This window comes from Chrysochloris asiatica, unplaced genomic scaffold (assembly GCF_000296735.1).
Source record: "Chrysochloris asiatica unplaced genomic scaffold, ChrAsi1.0 scaffold00127, whole genome shotgun sequence".
Classification (NCBI taxonomy): domain Eukaryota; kingdom Metazoa; phylum Chordata; class Mammalia; order Afrosoricida; family Chrysochloridae; genus Chrysochloris; species Chrysochloris asiatica.
The window spans coordinates 2551963-2575920 of NW_006408645.1; the positions used below are offsets into that span (position 1 = coordinate 2551963).

Sequence of the window (23958 nt, forward strand, 5' to 3'; positions counted from 1 at the left end):
CCTTGCAGTTAGCAATCCACTGACCTTGCAGTTAGCAATACAGCGTCATACCAGGATTCCATGTCATAGCTTAGTATATTCTAAAATGTCAGACCGGTGCCTATTTATATCAGTAGCATACAGATGAAAAACCCTGCAATTATCTTATTGCCTGATTTTTGAATCTTTCTAAGAATAGTAGCAAAAGAAGTTTCCTTAATTAAGTGAAAAATTTCTCTCTCAAGCTAACTTGTATCATCACTATTATAGTAAAACACTTGAAATGTTTTCATTTAAGGCAGGAATAAGAAAAGAATGATTTAGGTACCATTTAGCTGTTGTTCATTATTCAATATTATCTTTGACATACAAGCAGTGAAATTAATCAAGAAAATGAAATACACAATATCAAAAATAGGAACTAGAAGAGTGGAAGTACTAGCCAATATAATTAGTCAAGAGTTAGAGAATAATACTATAAAATAGTGATAAGAAACTTATGAAAACTGTAAAGAAATAGAAATACATCGTTACTTGTAGATACTATGATTACCTAGAAAAATTTTAGACCTATTAGAAATATTATATGGCCAGTTATAAATTAAATATACAAAAATTGTTCTTCATTTTATATGAATAGAAACCGTTTAATCATAAACAACATTTCTCAAATATTTCTTAACACTCCAGGCACTATAAGTTCAAAATAGCGACAAATATAAGACATGTATAAGCAGTGCATGAGGAAATTATTAAACTCTTTTGTTGGTATTGTTGTTGTTATGTGCCGTGGAAATCGGTTCCGACTCATAGCAACCCTGTACAGGGTTTCCGAAGCTGTAAATCTTTACGGGAGCAGAAAGCCTCATCTTTCTCCCGCGGAACCGCTGGTAGTTTCAAACTGCTGACCTTGCGACTCACAGCCCGATTCATAGCCACTATGCTACCAAAACTCTTTTAAGGGATATAAAAGAAGATAAACAGAAAATATCCAAGGGTGAGTCAAAAAGTATTACTAATAGGGTTCCAGTTCATAACATGCACAGGTATATTCCAAACAAAACATGTTTAAACATGTCTGTATGGTCAGTGGATGGCTATATACACGTTCTCTCAGTATTACACTTCTGTCTAAGGTCTTGTCTCCTTAGAGTGCATTCAAAAGAAAAAAAGGTACAACCAAAGCTTTGGCTTCTGAGGGTATATACTGGGCCAGTTAAATTTGAGGCAGAGAGGTAAATTCAGAAGGTTATAGTGACTGTTCTTTGGAATTCCAAAGGGATAATCTTGCTGAATTCTCTAGAAGAACGCAGGGGTTTATTATGAAGAGGTTTTAAGAAAACTGAAAACCGCATTGGTAAATAAAGGCCAGGAAGTTGTACCAAAGAATTTTTTTTCCCATCACAACAATGCACCTGCTCTTTATCTGCGGGTAGTAAGGGCTATTCTACAAGAAATGCACTGGGAAGCTTTACCCCATCTACCCTACAGCCTTGGTCTTGCCCCTTTAGACTGGGTTTTTTGTTTGTTTTTTTAATAATCTTTTCTGCTTCTCTGGACAGGGTCCCACATTCTGCTTGCGCTCTTCTCCCTTGATGGTCCTATGGTCCTTTGTTTCTGGACTGTAAGATTAACCACTCCCCTGTTTCTGTTGCAAAACTTCTACTTTTACAGTTGTGACAGTCGTAATTAGTCATGATAACAATTACTCACTATTGAATCATAAGAATCTTAAACCCATCTCTTTTTACCAGACCCATCTAGAAAAGATGAAAACTATTCAGTGGGGACTCTAACTTCCCCTGCACACTCTTAAACTCCCTATTGAAAACTTGTAAGCCAGTCACTTCGCCTATATCTCCCCATCATTTTTGGTAGCCCATGTCTTAAGTTGCCCATCCCTATCTACCCTGTATACAGAGGGGATAGGATTGATTTTGGATGTGAAGACTCCTTCCCTCTCAGTTGGTATTTTGAGCTACTACATCCATAAGTATAGGTCAAGGTCATCAAATTGTAGCATTTTACACGTTTCCTTTATCAGTAGACTGATTTTTGTTCCCCAAAACTCAAAGGAACATGATTTGAGTCCCTCAAGGATGCCAAAACTGCCATTTCGATTTGGTATAAATTAAAGAATGCGTAAGTTTTTAAAGAAGAGTTAGAGAACTGGAAACACCACCTTCAGAAGCATATAGACCTAGATGGAGGGGAGAGCATACTGTTTTTACTAGGAATCATTTAGAAACAAATGTCTAATAATAGGGTTATTGGCTAAATACAGTATGTTGTTGTTAAGTGCTGTCGAGTCAGTTCTGACTCATCGTGACCCAATACAGGGTTTCTGAGGAGTGATTGGTGGGTTTGAGCCACTCATCTTGTGGTTAGCAGTCCAATGCTTATCCTACAGCAGTACACCAGGACTCCATACAGTACAGTCTATGCAAATAATGAAATATTATGCAACCTTTAAAAATACGATCAATATTAGTGTACATGTTCACATTACTGAGTAGGTAAAAGTCCACAGTGTTTATTTAGTGGAAAAAATAGTTTCAAAGCAAACTATCCAGTATAATGTCTTGTAAAATCATAGGGTATGCATGCGTGTGCACACACACAGAGAGGTTTTAGAAGAATGTCAACAATGTTAGCAATGGTGACTACTTGGCATCAGAAAATTAGAGATGACTTTTGCTTTCTTTATAATTTCTATGTAGTTGAATTTTTTTTTTACAAGAAGCATAGGTCATCTTTATAATCAGAAGGAAAGAAAGAAAACGTACACTTGCTATCTTGAACAATTCCCAGAGTCCTTTGGGGACCTTAGTTATTTTGTTGTTCTATCTACCCATATGTGTTCAGCCATGCATACACCGGCACTGCTGACAGCATGGGCTCCTGGCTCACTCCCACATCCTGAGGCCCCGGAGTCAGAAGGGAAGGCCCAGGAGTGACAGCCTGTAGGCTTCTCCCTAGGGGCTTCACTGACGTGTTCAGTTGCCTAGCCTGGGAGCCACAAAGCACACTCTGGCTGGTGAGCAGGTACAGTCAGAAGCTGGAGTTGGAGGAGGGCAGCTGAGATCCACTGAGTCTGTCTGTTGACTCGGGAATGTGGGTTGAGGCAGGAATGATGAAATGGAGAAAGACAACTTCTAGCATTTTGCAAACCTGACTCCTAGATTCTGAAGATTGGAAAATTTGACTTTATCTAGCCAGTCCTATGTTTCCTAAGCTGCAAACTGCCTTTACTTTCATTTATTTCGAGTTTTGCTTTAAATCAAGTCAATTCTAGTCAATTCTGACTCATGGCGACCCCGTGTGTTAGAGGAGACTGAGCTCCATAGAGTTTTCTTGACTGAAATGTTTACAGCAGGATCCCTGGTGGTTCTGTGAATTAAGCACTGGGCTGCTAACTGGGTGAGTGGTTTAAACCACACTAGCTGCTCCACGGGACAAAGAGAGGCTGTCTGCTTCTGCAAAGATTTCTTAGAACCCCTCCGGAGTGGGTCTCCTCTGCGCTGTAGGGTCACTAGGAGGGGGAATGAACTTGACAACAGTGGATTTGGTTTTGGCTTAATCTTCATGGAAGCAGATTGGCAGGTCTTTCATCCATAGCTCTTCTGGGTGGGTTTGAGCCACCAATCCTCCAGTTAGTAGTTGAATCAAGTGCAAACGAGTGGTGCCACCCAGTGACCTCTAAGCTTACTGTAAGTGAAGCTTGTTAATGTTCTGATCATTGAAGACTAAGTAAGCCCCTCTACAAGAGGACTGATTCACTGGCTCCAACATTGGGCTCAGACATAGTAACGATTGTGGGGCAGGTGCAGGACTGGGCAGTGTGTCCATATGTTGTGTATAAGGTTGCTATGATGTGGAACCAACTCTCCGGCACCTAACAACAGAATCATTCTTTTCTGTGAAAAGTAGGTAATTATATAAAATAAGTTGTTTTCGTTTAGTGCTGTTGAGTCAGTTCCAACTCCTCGCAGCCCTGCATGGGATTTCTGAGGAGTGACTGGTGGGTTTGAACTGCTCACCTTGCAGGGAGCAGTTCGGTTTTTATCCTTGAGCATCACACCAGGACTCCAAAGCAAGTTGAGTGAACACAGAATAGAATGTGAATTCAAAAGCTTTATGCTGTTTCTACCAGAAGGCTGTGAGGTGAACCTGCAGACTTCTCTCCTCATTACAATGGGAGGTTAGCAAGTCTTCAGAAGGTCTTAAGGACATGCTAATTAGCAAAACTAGGACTTGCTCTGTATGCAAAGGAAGAAACTTGCTTACTATGTATTCTGCCTTCTTGTGTATACACCATGTAAGATCATGTCACAATCTACCAAAGGTGCACACCCCTCACTCAAGGGCACACCCGGAGGGGAACCCCTCCACCACTTCTCTCCTTCTCTCTCCGCCTTCTTGGATCACCTCAGTTCTACCCAGTAATTGTTAGAAAATGTCGCCCCGTGCAGGGTGGCCTCTGCAGGGGGTCAGGGCATTGTGTCCTTGTCCACCCTTGCCTGCAGGCCTTCGAGGACATCTACCTGGAGGAACGGAAGACCGTCAAGGTTCTGCTGGAGTACGCAGACAAGATGTTCACCTACATCTTTGTACTGGAGATGCTACTCAAGTGGGTGGCCTACGGCTTCAAGAAGTACTTCACCAACGCCTGGTGCTGGCTCGACTTCCTCATCGTGGACGTGAGTGCAGACCCCTGAGGGACTGGAGGAAGATTATGGAGCTGAGGCACAGGGGTGGGATGTCAGGGCCAGGTGGGAGCCAGAAGGTGGGAGTGGAGGTGCTCAGCTGTGTCTTGGGTCAGTCAGAGGAGAAGCAGCTGAGAGTCTGGGGTCATGGAGGAGAAGCCCAGGCTCAGTCCTCAGGGACCCCAGTCTGGGAGGAAGAGAAGGAAAAGGAGGCACGGGTCCTACCATTGTTATTGTTGTTAGTGGCCTCAAGTTGGCGCCGACTTATAAATGCCGTTGCATAGGCTTTCTGAGGCACTCACTGCTGGTTGGTTTGAGCAGCTGGATTGCAGTCCAGTGCCTATCCTACAGCACCACACCAAGACTCCAGGGCCCTACCGTTGGAACCCCTGAGAACCCCTGATCTGTGGGCAGTCATAAGTCCTGCTGCCCTCAGGAGCTCCCAGGCTTCTGGGGGAAACTATAGTCACAAGGTCAGGTTGTGAGCCAGGGCCAGGGTGGGAGTGCTGGCCCTCTCAGAAACGGAGGTGAGGCCACCAGCCTGGGTTGGAGCCCTGGGTTGTGAAACGTCTGCCAGCCCACAAGACAGCCTCCCTGCGCCACAGGCTGGTGGTGGTGGTTGTTATGTGCCATAGAGTCGGTTCTGACTCATAGTGACCCTGCACTGGGTTTCTGAGGCTGTAAATCTTTCCAGGAGCAGAAAGCCACACGTTTCTCCCACAGAACAGCTGGTAGATTTGAAATGCTGACCTTGAGGATAGCAGCCCAATTCGTAACCACTACACTACCAGAGTTCTTTGGCTTATCTATGTGAGCCAAAGTCAGAGGGGAGTGGGTTGATGAAGGAATGCTGGGCAGGTGAAGACCCTCTTGGCTCAGGTAGCAGATACCAACTTGGGGGGGGGGGGCAGGGAGTCGAGTGAGTGGAGTCACCTGTGAGAAGGATGAAACCCAAGGACACTGGCCAAGGGACTCCGAGTAGCTGCCCGTGGATTTTCCTGCCCAATATGTAACCAGGAGAGGTCTGGGCAAGGTCGTGGCATGTTATCTGAGCGGCCATTGAAAGATCCCAGAACACTACTGGGCTTCAAGCAGGACAAGCACAGGTCCCATCATCCTATTGGGGGGGGGGGGGGGGTTCCTGAAGCACCGCCAAGTGGAAGATTAGCCAAAGCGGGAAGAAAAATTTTTTTAAATGAAGGTACAGCACACCCTGGGTGTGGGCCCACTGTGGGCAGAGGGAATCAGCAGGCTGTGCTGTGGTGCATAACAGAACATGGGCCAACCTTTGCAGATCACAGCAAGCTGTCCAGAAAGTGTGGAATCTGCGGATTACAGAGAGTGTATACTCAGTCCCCACACGCCCCACTTGGCCTGGCCAGGGCCCAGACCTGGGCCACCAAGCGAGGGTCAATTGCAAGTGGTTGTGTCAGAGGAGATTCCTAACGCCAGACAGCAGTGCCGGCCTCTATCACCCCCAGTAACAGAGACGATGCTGGGCTGAGGAGTGCTAGGGCAGAGATGGGGAGAAAAGGCACGCGATCCTCAGAGCCCCCATGAAGTCAGCAAAGGACCCTGAGATTCCCTTGCAGAGGTGCCGAAGGGGGGACTTGTGTTCTGGCAGATTGATCTCTTGCTGAGGGATCCCCCCCACAGCAGGTCACAGGGAACTGAAAAAGACTTCAGAGGAAAACCTACTTTCTCACCTACCATCTTGGGGCACTCAGAGCTGAGGCAGGGACAAGGAAACTCAATGCTTGCCGGCTCAGCCCCAAGGTGAGAGAACATGCATATAGAGAAAGGCACTGAGCCCAGGGCCAAGCAGGAGGGGTGGGTGCTGGAATACAGCTCTTCTGACACTGACCATGCTCCACTACATGGGACAACTCATCCTCAGCCTCTGGTCTGGGCAAGGATGTTTTCAGAATCAGTTTATTCTTCTCCCCACCCCACCCCCACCCCAGTAAATCCTACTGAGCATCTGTTACGTGTGAGTGGTGCTGTAGGTGCTGGAGATATCCAGAGACACAACCGAGAAAAGCCCGTGTCCACATAGAATTTATATTCTGGTGTAGGAAGGTGACTGCAAACACTGAGCATAATAGATATTATCAATTCATTTTATGTTAGCAGGTGATATGTGCAGCTGAGGGAAAAAGACATAGAGACAGGAAGGAGATTAGGTGCCTGGTTTGGGAGGGGAAGTGCAGGTTTCAACTTGAAATCAGCTGAGAAGGTGACATTTGAGCAGATTTGAAGGACCTTGAGGTGCCAGGTAGACATTCCAAGCTGAGATTGGAACAGCAATGCAAAGGCATGGTGCTGGGAATGTGCCTGGTCCACTGAGGAACCACAGAGTCAGAGTGGTTGGGACAGAGTTGGGGCCAGGGGAAGTTCAGAGGATGAGGACAGATTACACTGGGGTGTGCAGCTTGAGAAAAGTTGTGAACTTTTCTCTAGAATGAAATTGAGAAGAGGCACTAGAAGGCTTTGAACCAAAGTACCATGCCCTGACTCATGTCCTTAAAGTATCACTCGGGTGGGAGGGGCAGGTGGCAAGTGAAAACAGGGAGAAGAGTTGGGAGGCCGTGGCAGCAATCCCGGGGAGAGATGACAGTAGAAGTGGTGAGGAATGTTTGGACTTGGGCTGTAGTTTGAAGGCAGAGCCAACAGGAAATCCTGAGGAGGCAGGGATGACGCCACAGCTTGTGGCCTGAGCAGCTGGAAGGGTGGCCGGACTATCACCTGTGATGGGGGACGATAGGTGGAACAGGTGGAGTGAGCGTGAAAAGGACAGAGAAGGCACAGGAGACCTGGCTGCCAACTGGGTGGGCAGACTGGTGGTCCTGGTGTCCTGGAGACCCCCTGAGAGATGCACTTGAGGGGCACAGGGGCAGCAGCACATAGTGGGTCCTAGAATCTTCCTCCTCCCACCTGGAGCTTTCCCGATGAGAGGAAGCTGTGGGGGCTCAGGCCCTACTGCTCTCACCCCACCCCCAGCTGACCTGGGCCCAGGGAGGTGTTAATGATACTTGCAGGGGAGATCAGACAGGAGGCCATTTCAGCCTGTGAACATTCATCTCCGCCACACAAGAAGGGAGTGGGTGTTCATGGAGCTTCAAAAGAAGGGTAAAATCCACAGAGTGGAAATGCCCCGCGGGGGTGGATGGAGGACACAAAGCCCAGTGGCTCCCATTCCCAACGAGCCTCTCCCACTGCTCCCCTCCCTGAAAGATGCTGGTGTGTGGCAAAGCCGCCCCACTCTGTGAAAAATGGCCCAGAATGTCTCTCTGTACATGCCCAAGACACACTATCCTTCCTTTTCCAAAAGAGGCTTCTTGGGGAAAAGGAATGGGGAGGCCCATGGATGTGACTTGAAAGAAAGCTTATGGGGACTGAAAACGCAGGTTTTGAGTCCCAGCTTTTCCACAGCAGCCGGGGGCCTTGGCACCCTGTTCTCTCATCTGTAGGAGGATACTGCATTCCAACGTCCAAGGGTTACAGGTGCTCTTGCCGAGCATGTGTGTAGAATACCTGGCACACTTGGGCTTGCCTCCTGCCTCCTGGCCCAGGAAACATGGTGCAGTACATGGTGGGCCTGAGAAGAGGACCCAACCCTGGGGCCATGAAGATGGAATGCAGGAAGGCTTGCCAGCTCTCTCACACTCTGCCCTGGTTTAGGTTGGTGGAGAGCCCTACCATCTCATCTCCAAAGCTGTCCCCACCCCATCCCACCCCACCCCTCTGCTTCCCACAGGTCTCGCTGATAAGCCTAGTGGCAAACACCCTGGGCTTTGCCGAAATGGGACCCATCAAGTCCCTGCGAACGTTGCGTGCCCTCCGACCCCTGAGAGCCTTATCACGATTTGAAGGCATGAGGGTAAGAAGGGAATGTTGCTTTTCCACTGGGAGGGTGAGAGGTGGTTCTGCAGAGGGGATCCCCACACTCAGCTTGCTGACCAAGTGGCCCAGCCCAGACCTGTGGCCCTGCCTGATTCAGCATCACCAGGAGAGGACCAGCTGGGACTTGGCAGCCTCTGGAGGGGCCTAGTGCTCCAGTCGGGCCTGGGAGGACACTAGACAAAGAGGAGGCGGCAGAACTCACCAGGCACAGGCATCTTGGCTATAACCTCAGTTCCACCAGAACCCTGGTCCCTCTAGTCCCCGTCCCTGGAGGCCTCATCTCTGTGTGCCCCACTCCCCATGTCCCTCTATGCCCAGTGTCTCTGGCAGACATAGACTAGCCCTCCATCTGATGTGATGGGCAGTGGACAGGGCTGTGGAGCGAGCTCTTTTCTCTCCTTGGATATCAGTTTGCAGAGTGAAATGGTCATTTGCATAGTAAATGATTTTGCAGTATTTTCTCAGTGCAGAGTCTTGTGCATTTTTCAGATTACTAACTTTCACCGAAGAATGTTGAGTGTAAGGCAAATATAAGAATCCATCAAGAAAAACCATAGCCATGATGTAGCTAGAAAATAGTGTGTGTACCCATGTGTACACTTACATACACGTTTGTAGTTGATAAAATGTACCAAATTTCATATGTCTTCAGAAGATGCCTGTGTCTCTCTCTCACTGACCCACACCACCATCAAAGCCCACCGTCTGGTTGGGTACTTCGACATTGCCCACACCACCAATTCATGGAGAATTAAGTCTGATAGGAGTCATCAATTAAAGAATAATGTGATCCATGTTAATTGTATCTTTGGGAGCAAGGACATTTGCTTCCAGAGGGAAGATGGGGGAAGCTAGTTACCAAGAATAAAGCCTCTGCTGAGATTTCAGTTTACAAAGCCAAGCCAGGGGCAAACTGGGGCCTCCCTCCCACCCACCCAAACCTTGGTGCCCCTTGAGACTTAGGTTTGCCACTCTATTCCCATGGTTCTTTGGGGCTGCTGAGCAACTAGGAACTTCTCTTATGTGTGTCAGCATTACCCATGCCAGCAGGTAGGCCCTCTGTGCGCCACACCACACAACCCCACACCCAGCTTCCCTTTCAGTCTCTACTGCAAACATGTCCCTGATTCACAGACAGCTGGGGACATGGGCCCTGAGTGGAGTGGAGTGCCCCAAATGCATTTGTCAAGGAAGCCTTTCTTGGGTGCTGTGATTTCAGATGAAGGGGCTGAGGCCCTGGCTCCATGGAGAGACACACTGTCAGCTCCTTCCAAACATGCCACACGGAGGTCCCTAAGTACTTTAAGGGAGAACATCCATTTGGGTAACAGAAGCCTTTCAGCGTACCTGAAATTTAATTCAGAGAATGAAACAGCTGATGGAATTGATAGGAGGTGTGAAGTGTTAGAAATGTGACTGTAGAAATCTGTTTCCATCACGTTCCTAGCATATTTAATTAGTAGAGACCCTGTTGAAAATTAAGTTTTCAGGGAAGGACCAATCAAGGAAATCACATCTGACTTTAGAGTGGTATAGATATGGAGTTAGCGAGTTCAGCTGGGGGGTCTTGCGTATCCTCTGGGCTCCCCCGTGAGCTGAGCCTCTTCTCTGTACTTTGAGGTTGTGGTCAATGCCCTGGTGGGTGCCATCCCATCCATCATGAACGTCCTCCTGGTCTGCCTCATCTTCTGGCTCATCTTCAGCATCATGGGCGTGAACCTCTTCGCGGGGAAGTTTGGGAAGTGCATCAACCAGACTGAGGGAGACCTGCCTCTGAACTACACCATCGTGAATAACAAGAGCCAGTGTGAATCCTTCAACATGACTGGCGAACTGTACTGGACCAAAGTGAAAGTCAACTTTGACAACGTGGGGGCTGGCTACTTGGCCCTGCTGCAGGTGGTAAGTCCTGGCGAAGACTGACTCCTTCCTCCTACTGGCTCTCCAGAAGCAGGTGTTTTCACCCATGGCATGGGCAGGAGTGGGACAAGGGTCACCCTAGATCCTCATGATAGGGTCACACTGCCCCCAAAGATTAAGGATTCTCCAGGGACATCTTGGCTCCTTGGGCAGTCCTCAGGCCTTCAGCTCTGGAGCAGATAGCACATTCTCCATGTTGAGCATTGCAACCCAGCTCACCAGCCAGCTTGACCTCTTTACGCTGTCGGTCTGGCAACGCGAGGGCACAGGTTTAAAATGTTAAGACCTTAGACTATCCAAGGCCTGAACTACTAGCAAAATTGTGACTCTGGCCACCCTCTGTTATAAAAGGTTGTATTGTTTAGAAGGATGTGTTTGCTTCCATTTTTTGACGTCCCATTGTGATATTTAAATATGCACGGCCCTGCGCAGTTCTTCCAAAGTTTCCACAGATGTGTAAGCACAAGTAACTTCAGTGCTAATAACACATGTGGAAAATAAGCCTACCACTGGGCTTGACAACCGAAATGCAAACAGAACCAGAATGCATACAGCTCAGGTTGCTTACTTTTCTTGCCATTCCAATCTTAAGCCCAGATGCATGTCTTTCCTCCCCAAGTAAAGAATTCAGTGGACTCTACTTTCTGCACATCTTCCCCTCCTCCAGCCATTCCTGATAAGTTGCTTTTACCAAGACTTCCCTGCAACACAGGAAAAGGAGAAGAGGAACGTTGTCCCTCAGAACTTTCAGATGGGCAGAACTGCTTAGGGACTGGCAAGAGTTAGTTCACTAGCATCTTGTAACTTTTGATGGTCCCTAGCCATGTGCAGAACATTTTCAGGCCTCTTTTCTCTCACAAGGCACAGGGTCCACATTGTGCTGCAGTGGCACAGAGACATGAAGTAACTCACCTTCTTGGGGCCTCCATCTCCCCATCTACCCTGCCTACCTTATAAGAATTCAGAGACACAGAAATTTTGTGAAGCTAAGCTTGTGCCCCGAAAAGTGGCCTAGGACAAGGTTGGATTTTGCCCAAGACACACTGGGCAATTGCTGTGACCACCAAGCATGTTTCTCTGGCTCTTTCAAAATCTTCATAGCAGTCCAGAGCCAGGCAGACCATGTTGCCAGAGCTAGGGAAGAAATGAGAAGGTAAAAGAACTGAACAGAAAATTTCAAAGGTCAGCTCAAGAAGACAAAGTATTATAATGAAATGTGCAAGGAACTACAGTTAGAAAACCAAAAGGAAAGAACACATTCAGCATTCCTCAAGCTGAAAGAACTGAAGAAAAAATTCAAACCTTGACTTAAACAATATTATAGATTCTCTGGGCAAAATACTCAATGATGCAGAAAGCATCAAAAGAAGACAGAAGGAATACACAGAGTCACTGTACCAAAAAGAAATGATCAATGTTCAACCATTCAAGAATAGCATATGATCAAGAGACAAGTGTACCAAAGGAAGAAGTCCACGGTACACTGAAGGCATTGGCAAGAAAACAAGACTCCAGGAATTAAAATAATGAAAATTGAAATCTTTCAACAAGCTGATGCAGCACCGGAAGCACTCACTCATCTATGCTGAGAAATTTGGAAAATAACTTCGTGGCCAACCAATTGAAAGAGATCCATCCGTATTTGTGCCCATTCCAAAGAGAAGTGACCCAGTGGCATGCAGAAATCATTGTGCAATATCACTGATATCATATGCAAGTAAATTTTTTTCTGAAGATAATTTTAAAATACTTGCAACAGTACATCCACAGGAAACTACCAGAAATTCAAGCCGGATTGAGAAGTGAATGTGAAACTATGGATATAATTGCTGACATCAAATGGATCTTTGCTGAAAACAGAAAATACCAGAAAGATGTTTACTTGTGCTTTGTTCACTACACAAAAGCTTTAGATTGTGTGGATCATGACAAACTATGGACAACATTGCAAATTCTAGAATACTTCATTGTGCCCATGAGGAGCCAGAACACAGACCAGTGCACTTGTTCAGTCAGAACACGGGGACACTGAATGGCTTAAAATCGTGAGAGCTGTGAACCAGGCTTGTATTTTTTCACCGTACCTATAAGGAGCTCTGGTAGCGTAGTGGTTACGAATCGGGCTGCAAACAGCAAGGTCAGTGGTTCAAAACAACCAGTTGTTCCGCAGGAGAAAGATGAGGCTTTCTGCTCCCGTAGAGATTTACAGCCTTGGAAACCCTGTACAGGGTCACTATGAGTCTGAACCGACTCCACGGCACATAACAACAACAACAACAACATATGCAGATACAACCTTGCTTGCTGGAAGCCAAGAGGACTTAAAATACTTGCTGATGAAGATCAAAGACCACAGCCTTCAGTAAAGAAAATGAAACTCCTCACAACTGGACCAATAATAAATGGAGAAAAGACTGAAGTTGTCAAAGACTTCATTTTGCTTGTATCCCCAATCAACTCTCACGGAAGTAGCAATCCAGAAATCAAACAATGGATTGCACTAGGCAAATCTGCTGCACGAGATCTCTTTAAAATATTCAAGGGCAAAGATACCAGTGTGAAGACTAAGGTGTGCCTGACTCAAGCCATGGTATTTTCAATAGCCTCATATGCATGTTGGACAATGATTAAGGAAGACTGTAGAAGAATTGATGCATTTGCCCGTTCTGTTGTGCATAGGGTCACTATGAATCAGAGCCAACTCGCCGGCAGCCAACAACAGCAATGCTCAGGTTATTCGGGTCTCATGTATTTGCACAACTCCCGTGCTCTTGGGCATCTCTTCACAGCTCTGTGTTCGGTAATGTCATGTTGGTAACTTGCAGTCAACCATGGTGGGAATATTTACACCAGAAAAACTGTCATACACATCAATCGAGGATTATTTTCTTCTGGAAAGCCAGTTGTTAAACATTTACCAGAACAACAGTAGCAAAAAGGCCTCCTTAAGTATAGTGGAAGACTGGGATTCTATAGCAACTGCCTTTGGAAATCCAAGGAGCAAAAGACACCTCTAGCTAGGTATGAGGACCTGAAGCTGAAGCAGAGAGCCCAAGCCCCACCTCTCTGGCCCTTTGCCCCTGACACCTACTGTGTCATTGTAGACATAGGGAACTGAGGACAGACCCCTTCCTGCCTCATCAGTCTCTGGATATCTTGTCCTCAATTAAGTAACTAGTTCCCCAGTGCATGGCCTGCATGGGGGTCTGGAGCAGGCTTTCCCTGCACACCCAGCCCATGCCACCTCCAGCTGATCTCCTGGTCAGTTGGTGATTGCTGGAGTGGGGATGGGATGCCTGCTTCTTGCAGGGGAGTTTGTCCTGGGCTCATTTGTCCAGGCAGGAGTCCTGAGTGGCTCAGGCCAGGTGTCAAGTTACATCATGTTTCTTAATCTTCTCTTTTCGTGCCAGGCAACCTTTAAAGGCTGGATGGACATCATGTATGCGGCTGTTGATTCCAGGGGGGTAAGTTGACACACTGGTCCCTCTCACCAAATCAAGCACCTATGCCCACATCTGAAAGCCCAGCCCACAAGGACAAGATCTCCTGTGTCAACCTGTGACTCCACTTCTCTGGATGTGACTCCATCCCTGATCCTGGGACAAGATTATATGACTCCCCAACCCCCTAAAACCAAACTCATTGCCAGAGAGTCGATATACACTCAGCACCCCTATGTAGAGTTCCCAAAGCTGTGAATGTTTACTGAGCAGATGGCCTCATCTTTCTCCCACAGAGTGTCTGCTGGGTTTGAACTGTCGATCTTGCATTTAGCAGCCCAATGCCTAATCCTCAGCACCACCAGTGCTCCTGTGTGGCCTTCCAAGGAATTGCAAAATTTTCAAGTGTCTCTTTCATTAAATTCATTGTTGTTAAAATTGTTGTAAGGGGATGTGGAGTCAGTTCTGAACTCATGGCCACACTGTATAGGGTCTCCAAGGCTGTCCATCTTTACAGGAGCAGCAAGCTTCATCTTTCTCCCATGGAGCGGTTTGTGGGCTCGAGCTACTGACCTTGTGTTTGCCGGCCAGTGCTTATCCTACAGAGCCACTATGCTGCATAGTTCACCCTAATCTTAAAGTCCTTCCCCGGAGGATGGATAGAAGCAACAGAAACTTGAGTAGTTTCTTCTTCATCCTGGACCCAATCCTTCAGTGATGAAACAGTGCAGCCGGAGAGATGGCCAATGTATTCAAGCCTCCCAGTCCCCAGGGGCTGAGGCTGTGCACTCATCATGAGCCACCCTGAGCCCAGGGCTGTTCTCCCACCTGTCACCACCTGCCCCTGCTCTGCATTCACCCAGAGTCACACATCTGTGCTGGTGGCCTGCCCCGCCTCTGGACGCAACCTCTCTCCCACTGAGTGAACACCCTACCAATCTTGTGCCTTCACACACACAAGCCTCCCAGGCCACTGCTGTATGATCCCCAGAACACATCCGATCTTGTCCCCTAGATCATATCTCTTCCTCTCCCCGGTCTGACACCCTGTCTGATTTCTCCCCCTTAGTACGAAGAACAGCCCCAGTGGGAATACAACCTCTACATGTACATCTACTTCGTCATTTTCATCATCTTCGGATCGTTCTTCACCCTGAACCTTTTTATTGGTGTCATCATCGACAACTTCAACCAACAGAAAAAAAAGATATGTAGAGCCCAGGTTCCTCCCCAGCTAGGCAGGACAGGGCTGGGTACCAGGGGATTGAGGACCCATTCTGGCTCCAGGCCTCAGTTCCTCTTCCCTGTTCCCCTCCTCTTGTTCCTGCTGGAATGGGGAGAGGGCTATGTCCATGGATGTAATACAACAAGGGGCTTTGGAGGAGGTCTCATACCTGACCTAGTCTACCTAAAAGATGAGGCTCCTGAGGGACGCTGGGGTGGGGGTAGACTATTCAATTGGTCCATCATCAGGATATATGGCTGGAACCTGTGAGAGAAAGTTACAAGACCGAGAGGCGCAGTGTTTTCTCAGAGCTCCAGCCTAGGGGTACCACCAAGTAGGCTGTAGACAACAAAGTGGATCGAGAGAATCATGGGCAAGCTGAGTTGAGCAAGGGGATGGGGAGGGGCTGAGAACTGGATCTCCAGATCTCTAAGCCAGAGAGACGTGAGGGTGAAGGAGAAGAAGAGAGCCTGAAAAAGACGGTCTGATATAAAATAAGAACATTCTTTCATCTTGAGAAGCAGAGATGGGGGGGTCACCCTTGTACCCTCATCAAAAAGGGAAGATCCCTGTGCTCTCCATACTGGGACCCCTGGGGGCCCCAAAATGACGTGGTGCCTGTCTCTCTGCACTTAGGGGGCCAGGACATCTTCATGACAGAGGAGCAGAAGAAGTATTACAACGCCATGAAGAAGCTGGGATCCAAGAAGCCTCAGAAGCCCATCCCTCGGCCCCTGGTGAGTCAGTCAGGCGTGGGGAAGAACTGCTGTGAGCATGCGGGGAGACCTCTGTACCACACACCAGTCTAGGGAAGGAGCAACCCTCCCCGCTGTCTGACCACACACGGCTGTTTTGCTCTCTTGGAGCTAGTGAGGAGGGTGTAAGAAGGGAGTGGCATCCTGGGGTGCTCCCTGCCCACAGGAATCCACCTGCCTCTGAGCGAGACCCTCGTCCCCAACCAGGGTACACACTTTTCCCAGGAGAGCAAGGAGGTATCCGCAGGCCCTAGCCCCATTTCATAGCCTCAGTTTTACAACTCCTTGCCCTGGTCTATGGGGCCTGGAGGGGGTGCTTGGTCCTCTGTTAGGCTGACCCCATTGGCCTGATCAACCCAGTGTCCAAAAAAATGTGTTATGTTTTATAGTGGTGGAGATGAGAGTAACTGAGTGTAATTAGGTAGCATGACCTAAATTACTGGTTAATAAGTGGTAGTTTCAAGATTTCAGTCCAGTCCATTTTACCTGATTCTTTCATGTTCACTGTGCTCTGCATGGGGTTAGTTGTGTGTGTGTTCAATTATTTATAATTTCACCTCTTCCCCCAAATAATTTGTATCTAACCAAACCAAAATCTCTGCCGTTGATTTGATTCTGACTCCGCAAACTTATAGGACTGTGTAGAACTGCCCCACAGGGTTTCTAAGGCCGTAAATCCTTACAAATGCAGACTTTAAACATCTTTCTTTATGGATCAGCTGGAGGGTTTAAACCCCTGATCTTTCATCTCCTAGCTGAGTAGTATAACCACTTAGCCACCAAGATTCCTTTAATATGGGCCTGCTTACAATTAAAAACACAATAAATATATTTACTGTTGTTAGGTGCCGTGGAGTTGGTTCCAACTCAGCAACCGTAAGCATGACAGAGTGAAACACTGTTCTGTCCTCACAAGCTTTGTTATACTTGAGCCCACTGCTGCTGCCACTGTGCCAATCCATCTCTATTTCATTGGGGTCTTCTCCTTTTTCACTGACTCTCCACATTACCAAGTATGATGTCCTTCTCCAGAGACTGGTCCCTCCTGCTAATATGTCCGAAGTGAGACATATCTTGGCCTCCAAGGAGCATGCTAGCTGTACTTCTTCCAACACAGATCTGTTTATTCCTCTGGCAGCCCATGGTACTTTCAATATTCTTCTCTAGCACCATAACTCAAATATATCAATTCTTCTACAGTCTTCTTTATTCATTGTCCAACTTTCACATGCACATGAAGCTATTAAAAATACCAGGCTTGGGTCAGAAGCACCTTAATCCTCAAACTGATATCTTTGCTTTTGACAATGTAAAAAGACCTTGTGCAGCAGATATGCCTAGTGCAAAATGTTGTTTGATTTCTTGAGTGTTGACTGTCAATCCAATCAAAATTAGGTCTTTGACAACTTCAGTCTTCTTTCATTTATCATGATGTTATTTATTGGTCCAATTGTGGAGATTTTTTGTTTTTTTCACATTGAGGTGTGATCCATCCTGAAGGTTGTGGTCTTTGATCTTTAATAGTAAGTATTTTAAGTCCTCTTAACTTTCAGCAAACAAAGTTGTATCATCTGCATATCACAGATCATTAATGAGTCTTCCTCCAATCCTGATGCGCCACACTCTTCTTCATATAATCCAGTTTCTCAGATTATTTGCTCAGCATACAGACTGAATAAGTATGGTGAAAGAATACAGCTCTGCCGTATACCTTTCCTGGGTTTAAACCATTCAGTATCCTCTTGTTCTTGTACAGCTTCCTTCTGAGCACAATCAAGTGTTCTGGAATACCTATTCTTTGCAGTGTTATCCATAGTTTGTCATGATCCACACAACTGAAAGCATTTGCATAATCAATAAAGCACAGGAAAACATCTTCCTGGTAACCTGCTTTCAGCCAGGATCCCAGTTGACATCATCAGTGATATCTCTAGTTCCACATCCTCTTCTGAATCCAGCTTGAGTTTCTGGCAGTTCTCTGTCATGTACTGTTGTAGCCATTTTTCAATTCAGCAAAATTTTGCTTGTGTGTGATATTAGTGATATTGTTCCATGATCTCTACAGTTTTAGAATAAATAATTTATAAAGAGTGAAGGAAGTCTATTAAGCCCATGAGTTGACACAATTACTAGGATTGAACTTTAAATTTGAGGCAGTGAGAGCTAAAAGAGAAGCACAGGGTAGAAGAAATTCGTTTCCTAACAATGCATCAGCGAAGGTCTCAGAGAAGAGGTACCTCAGAACTGGGCCCTGAAGGCAGGAAGTGTTTCCGCAGGAAGTAGACCTTTTTGCAGGGTATTTGCAGGAGCCTGACAGGATGATGACCTCACCAGATAGCAGAGTAGAAGAGTGGGTAGTTGGGTTGAGAGGCAGTGATAGGGACTTGCAGGCCTCTCTGTGGTCCCTGCTGAGCCCACAGTGTTTGTTCCTCCTTTCAGAACAAGTACCAAGGCTTCATATTCGACATTGTGACCAAGCAGGCCTTTGACGTCACCATCATGTTTCTCATCTGCTTGAACATGGTGACCATGATGGTGGAGACAGATGACCAAAGCCCTGAGAAGGTCAACATCTTGGCCAAGATCAACCTGCTCTTCGTGGCCATCTTCACGGGCGAATGCATCGTCAAGATGACTGCCCTGCGCCACTATTACTTCACCAATAGCTGGAACATCTTTGACTTCGTTGTTGTCATCCTTTCCATTGTGGGTAAGTGTGCAAGTCAGCTGGATAGAGAAGCCCTCCTTAGGTCAGACTCTCTTCCAGTCCCTGGGTCTGAGGCAGGTCACCATGCCAAGTCCAACACTTGGCCTTAATTCTTTGTTCTTTTCCATGAACCCCTCTCCCAATTTCAGTCTCTTTCTGAGACTGTAGAGAAACCTCTACAGAGAACTTTTTTGTAGAGGTTTTTTGTAGAACTTTCCACTCAAACCAAGGGGACCAAACTAGAAGAGGGTCCAATAGCCCCACCTGACCCCATGTTCCAGGACACCCTGGAACACAAGCTTTCTCTGAGTACTTGGAGACATTTAAGGATGAGTGAGAAAGGGGGTGGAGACTTGTTCCCAAGAGAAACCAGAGCCCTAGGTTGAAGGAGGAAGAGGTGAGGTAAGTACTCACAAGATTCTGGAGTCCAACCACCGAGATGTGTGCTAGGCTCTTTGAGACATCATCCATCTCATACAATTCACCTTATAAGATCAGCACTGAAGCAGATCATACAGCTAAGGAGGAGCAGAGAGGATTCGGATCCATGTCTGCATGACCTCAAGAGACCGAAGTTTTTTTCTGGAACAGCTTTGTTGTGATGGTTAAGTACCGTTGAGTCAGTTACAACTCTTAGCAATGCTGTATAGGGTTTTTGAAGAGCAGCTGGTGAGTTTGAACCACTGACCTTGCAGTTAGCAGTCCAGTGCTGATCCTACAGTGCCACACCAGTATCAGCTGTATTGAGAAATAATTCATATACCATCAAAGTCACCCTTTAACATATACAGTTCATGCATATACTCAGAATTGGGCACCCATCAGCCCCTTCTAACTTTAGAACATTTTCATCACCCCCACAAAGAAACCCTACATCATTAACAACCAGTCCCCATTTTTTCCCTTTTCCCAACCCCCAACAACCACTGATCTAATGTTTTGAGGTGCTGCCAAACTGTTTACCAAACTGGTTGCACCATTCAACCATCCCCACTATCACTGTGCTCTACATCTTTGTCCACACTTGTTGTTGTTGTTGTTAGGTGCCATCGAGTCAGTACCAACTCATAGTGACCCTATGCACAACAGAATGAAACACTGCCCGATCCTGAGCCAACCTCACAACTGTTGCCACGCTTGTGTTCATCGATGTGCCACTTGGCCAATCCATCTCATTGGGGGTCTCCCTCTTTTTTCTGACCCTCCACCCTACCAAACATGATTACCATTATTCAGCAACTGATCCCTCCTGACAATATGTCCAAAGTATAAGAGACGAACGAAGTTTGGCCATCCTGGCCTCCAAGGAGCACTCTGGCTGCACTTCTTCTAACACAGATCTGTTGGTGCTTTTGGCAGCCCATGGCACTTTCAATATTCTCCTCCAACACTATAACAAAAAGCATCAATTCTTCTACAGTCTTCCTTCACTGTCCAGCTTTCGCATGCATATGACGTTATGGAAAATACCATGGCTTGGGTCAGGCGCACCTTAGTCCTCAAGCTGACATCTTTGCTCTTCAACACTTTAAAAAGGTCTTGTGCAGCAGATTTGCTTAAGGCAATATGTCGTCTGATTTCTTGACTATACTTACTATCTTTTTAAATACCTTTTTACTATCTTTTTAAATTTTAACTATCCTGTTGTTGCTGTTGTTAAGTGCCTTCAAGTCTGTTCTGACTCATAGCAACCTTGTATAGGTTTTCTGAGGAGCGACTGGTGGGTTTGAATTGCCAACATTGTATTTCAAACTGACCTTGCGGTCCAGTGCTTATCCTACAGCACCACACCAGGACACCATTAGATGTGAATAAGGAGCCCTGGTGGTATAGTGGGTTAACATTCAGGTGCTAATCAAAAGGTCAGCAGTTTGAACCCACCAACCACTCCATGGGAAAGAGATGTGGCAGTCGGCTTCTGTAAAGATTTACAGCCTCGGAAACCCTGTGGGGCTTCTACTCTGACCTGCAGCGTTGCTATGAGTCAGAATCTACTCGACAGCTACAGGTTAGTAGGTGTGAAGTGATGTCTCATTGTGGCTTACACTAGCATTCCATAATGACTAATGATGTGGAATAGCTCTCCATGTGCTTATTGGTCATTGTGTATTTTTTTGAGACATGTCTATATAAATCCTTTGCCTATTTTAAAATCGGATTATTTATAATTGCTGAATTACAAGAGTTTGCTATACATTCTGAATACCAGTTCCTTCTCAGGTGTATGATTTGCAAATATTTTGTCCCATTTCTGTAGGTTAACTTTGCACTTTCCTTGATAGTGTCCATTGAAGCACAATTTTTTTTTTTTTTCTTAATTTTGAAGTACAGCTTACTTGTTCTTTTTATTCTTATTTTGGATGCTTGTCCTCAAAGTCTAAACTCTTGACTTCCCCTACCCCATGGGGCTCTGCCTTGATGTGACTCTAACTTCTGTTATCCTTCCAAATGCAGGCCCTGCCTTTTCTGAGCTCACGAAGTAGCACAGGGGTCAGGCCGGGCTGCAGTCATGAGCAGGTGGTTAGAAGCAGAAAATAAGGTTGGGAACACCCTTATTTCCCAGGGGGTGAGCGAGCCAGAGCGTACCTGGTGGGGAATGGAGAGAAGCGTTAGAGACTTCAGGATGTCAGCAACAAGAGTGAGAACCATTCAGGGGTCAGTGTTGGAGGCTTGGAGAGATGCAGCGCAGTTATCCAGACTGGTTAAAGAAAGCACAGTGGGTCTGGGGGTGGAGCTCAGAGGCTGCATTTCTAACAAACATCTAAGAGACCACAGTGCGAGAGGCCAGGAGTTAAGTCTGAGTTCTGGTATTTAAGATACTCAGGTCTCAGAATCCATTGTCCAGAAGACAGGGCTGGTACCGCTTTATTGCACAGTTCTGTTTAAGAGATTGAATGACAGAGGGCCTGAGAAGATGTTTTGGAAAGGACGTGGGTCCTAAGTGGGAGAGGCAGGGTCCTGGCTGCCTGAGTTGGGAAGGGCTGACCACTGTTCAGATACCCCAGTGATGCTGGGCTGGAGAGAGCCTGTGTCATCAGTGACCACAGTCTCTGTTGTTTCCCATAGGCACTGTGCTCTCAGATATCATCCAGAAGTACTTCTTCTCCCCAACACTCTTCCGCGTCATCCGTCTTGCCCGAATCGGCCGCATCCTCAGACTGATCCGAGGGGCCAAGGGGATCCGGACGCTGCTGTTTGCCCTTATGATGTCCCTGCCTGCCCTGTTCAACATCGGGTTGCTGCTCTTCCTCGTCATGTTCATCTACTCTATCTTCGGCATGGCCAATTTTGCATACGTCAAGTGGGAAGCTGGTATCGATGACATGTTCAACTTCCAGACCTTCGCCAATAGCATGCTGTGCCTCTTCCAGATTACCACGTCAGCTGGCTGGGATGGTCTCCTCAGCCCCATCCTCAACACGGGCCCCCCATACTGCGACCCCAACCTGCCCAACAGCAATGGCTCCCGGGGGAATTGTGGGAGCCCAGCTGTGGGCATCCTCTTCTTCACCACCTACATCATCATCTCCTTCCTCATCGTGGTCAACATGTATATTGCCATCATCCTGGAGAACTTCAGCGTGGCCACGGAGGAGAGCACTGAACCCTTGAGCGAGGATGACTTTGATATGTTCTACGAGATCTGGGAGAAGTTTGACCCCGAGGCCACCCAGTTCATTGAGTACGCAGCCCTGTCAGACTTCGCCGACGCCCTGTCCGAGCCACTCCGTATCGCCAAGCCCAACCAGATAAACCTCATTAACATGGACCTGCCCATGGTGAGCGGGGATCGTATCCACTGCATGGACATCCTCTTTGCCTTCACCAAGAGGGTCTTGGGTGAGTCTGGGGAGATGGATGCCCTAAAGATCCAGATGGAGGAGAAGTTCATGGCGGCCAACCCATCCAAGATCTCCTACGAGCCCATCACCACCACCCTCCGGCGCAAGCACGAGGAGGTGTCAGCCACGGTCATCCAGCGAGCCTTCCGGAGGCACTTGCTGCAGCGCTCCGTGAAGCATGCCTCCTTTCTCTTTCGGCAGCAGACAGGCAGCAGCGGCCTCTCTGATGAGGATGCCCCTGAACGAGAGGGCCTCATTGCCTACATGATGAACGAGAACTTCGCCCGGCGCCTGGGCCCACCTTCCAGCTCCTCCATCTCCTCCACATCCTTCCCACCCTCCTACGACAGCGTCACCAGGGCCACCAGTGATAACCTCCAGGTGCGGGTGTCTGATTACAGCCGCAGTGAAGATCTCGCAGACTTCCCCCCATCACCGGACAGGGACCGCGAGTCCATTGTGTGAGTCTTGGCTCCAGCTGGCCAGGATACTGAGAGGAAGCCTGTTGCATCATGGCAAACCAGAATGCAGTCGTGAATGAGCGCCCACAGGGGCCTTCCTTCCTTTGGGTTTTGGGGTGAGAGGTGGGCCTCAGCCTCATGACTCTACAAGGCAGAGTAAGTGGCACTCGCGTTGACATCCTACCCAGTTGACAGAGCCGACTCTTGGCAGGGGTACGAGGGAGTTCGTCCCTGGAGGCCCCACACATACCAGCGGGCCTGCCCCATCAGGCAACGCCCTGGCGCTCTGAAAAGCAACTCCATCCTATCTGCTGAGGCAAAACATAAAACTGGGACTGTATATGTTGTGAATGGGCTTTCATAAATTTATTATATTTGATATTTTTTTACTTGAGCAAAGAACTAACCTTTTTTCCTGTGGGCGTGGGCAGCAATTCACACTGCCTCTTCTTAACTCTGATCAAGAGTGTCTCTGAAGCTGCTGGGACTGAGGGGAGACTGTTCTAGAACAGCATGGCTTCCATGGGCCTTTCACTGCCCAGGGTCTGAATAGGGTTCCCCGGCCACTTGGGCTCAGGGGTCAGGGAGGGCTGAATTCTCTCCCTCACACACACACATGCACACTCTTCACACAGCCAGGATCCTCTGGGCGCTGTCAGACAGCCTCCTCTGGCCCCAGCCCTTCCTCCAGACCCCATAGGTAGGGTTCTTGTCAACAGGGCTCACTCTGTCCTCCCATTGCCCCCAAGATCCTGTTTCGTTTTTGTTTTTTGGTGGTTTTTTTCCTGTAGGGTCAGTCCTACGAAAAGGAAAAGAAAAAAGCTTCTAGCTTCTAGAAGAGAGGTGCCTGGACCCCAGGCTGTGCCTTGGCACTTAAAGTTGCCTTTTCTTCCAAGGAGAGCTTGGCCTCCTATATGAGTATTACCATGAAAACTGAAGGGACCCAGGAAGCAGCCTGCTCTCAGCCTAGCACACAGTTGCTCCTTACTCCTGGGACCTGGCAGACCCTGCCCAAGAGGC

The 23958-nt window shown here is 47.4% G+C and overlaps 1 protein-coding gene across 9 annotated transcripts in view; it reads left to right on the forward strand.

Annotated features, from left to right (window-relative positions):
• SCN5A (sodium channel, voltage-gated, type V, alpha subunit) overlaps positions 1-23129 on the forward strand; it is a 116375-nt gene extending 93246 nt beyond the window's left edge. For 4 of the 9 annotated variants that reach the window (XM_006869141.1, XM_006869134.1, XM_006869133.1 and 1 more), the window contains 8 exons: positions 4506-4679; positions 8443-8565; positions 10209-10490; positions 13919-13972; positions 15018-15155; positions 15806-15910; positions 18368-18638; positions 21702-23129. In XM_006869141.1, the coding sequence (XP_006869203.1) occupies positions 4506-4679; positions 8443-8565; positions 10209-10490; positions 13919-13972; positions 15018-15155; positions 15806-15910; positions 18368-18638; positions 21702-22942 (2388 nt within the window). In that variant the 3' untranslated portion in view covers positions 22943-23129. The remainder of the gene's footprint in view (positions 1-4505; positions 4680-8442; positions 8566-10208; positions 10491-13918; positions 13973-15017; positions 15156-15805; positions 15911-18367; positions 18639-21701) is intronic. The other 5 variants (XM_006869136.1, XM_006869140.1, XM_006869139.1 and 2 more) reach the window with 4 other exon arrangements.
• Positions 23130-23958: the final 829 nt, after the last annotated feature.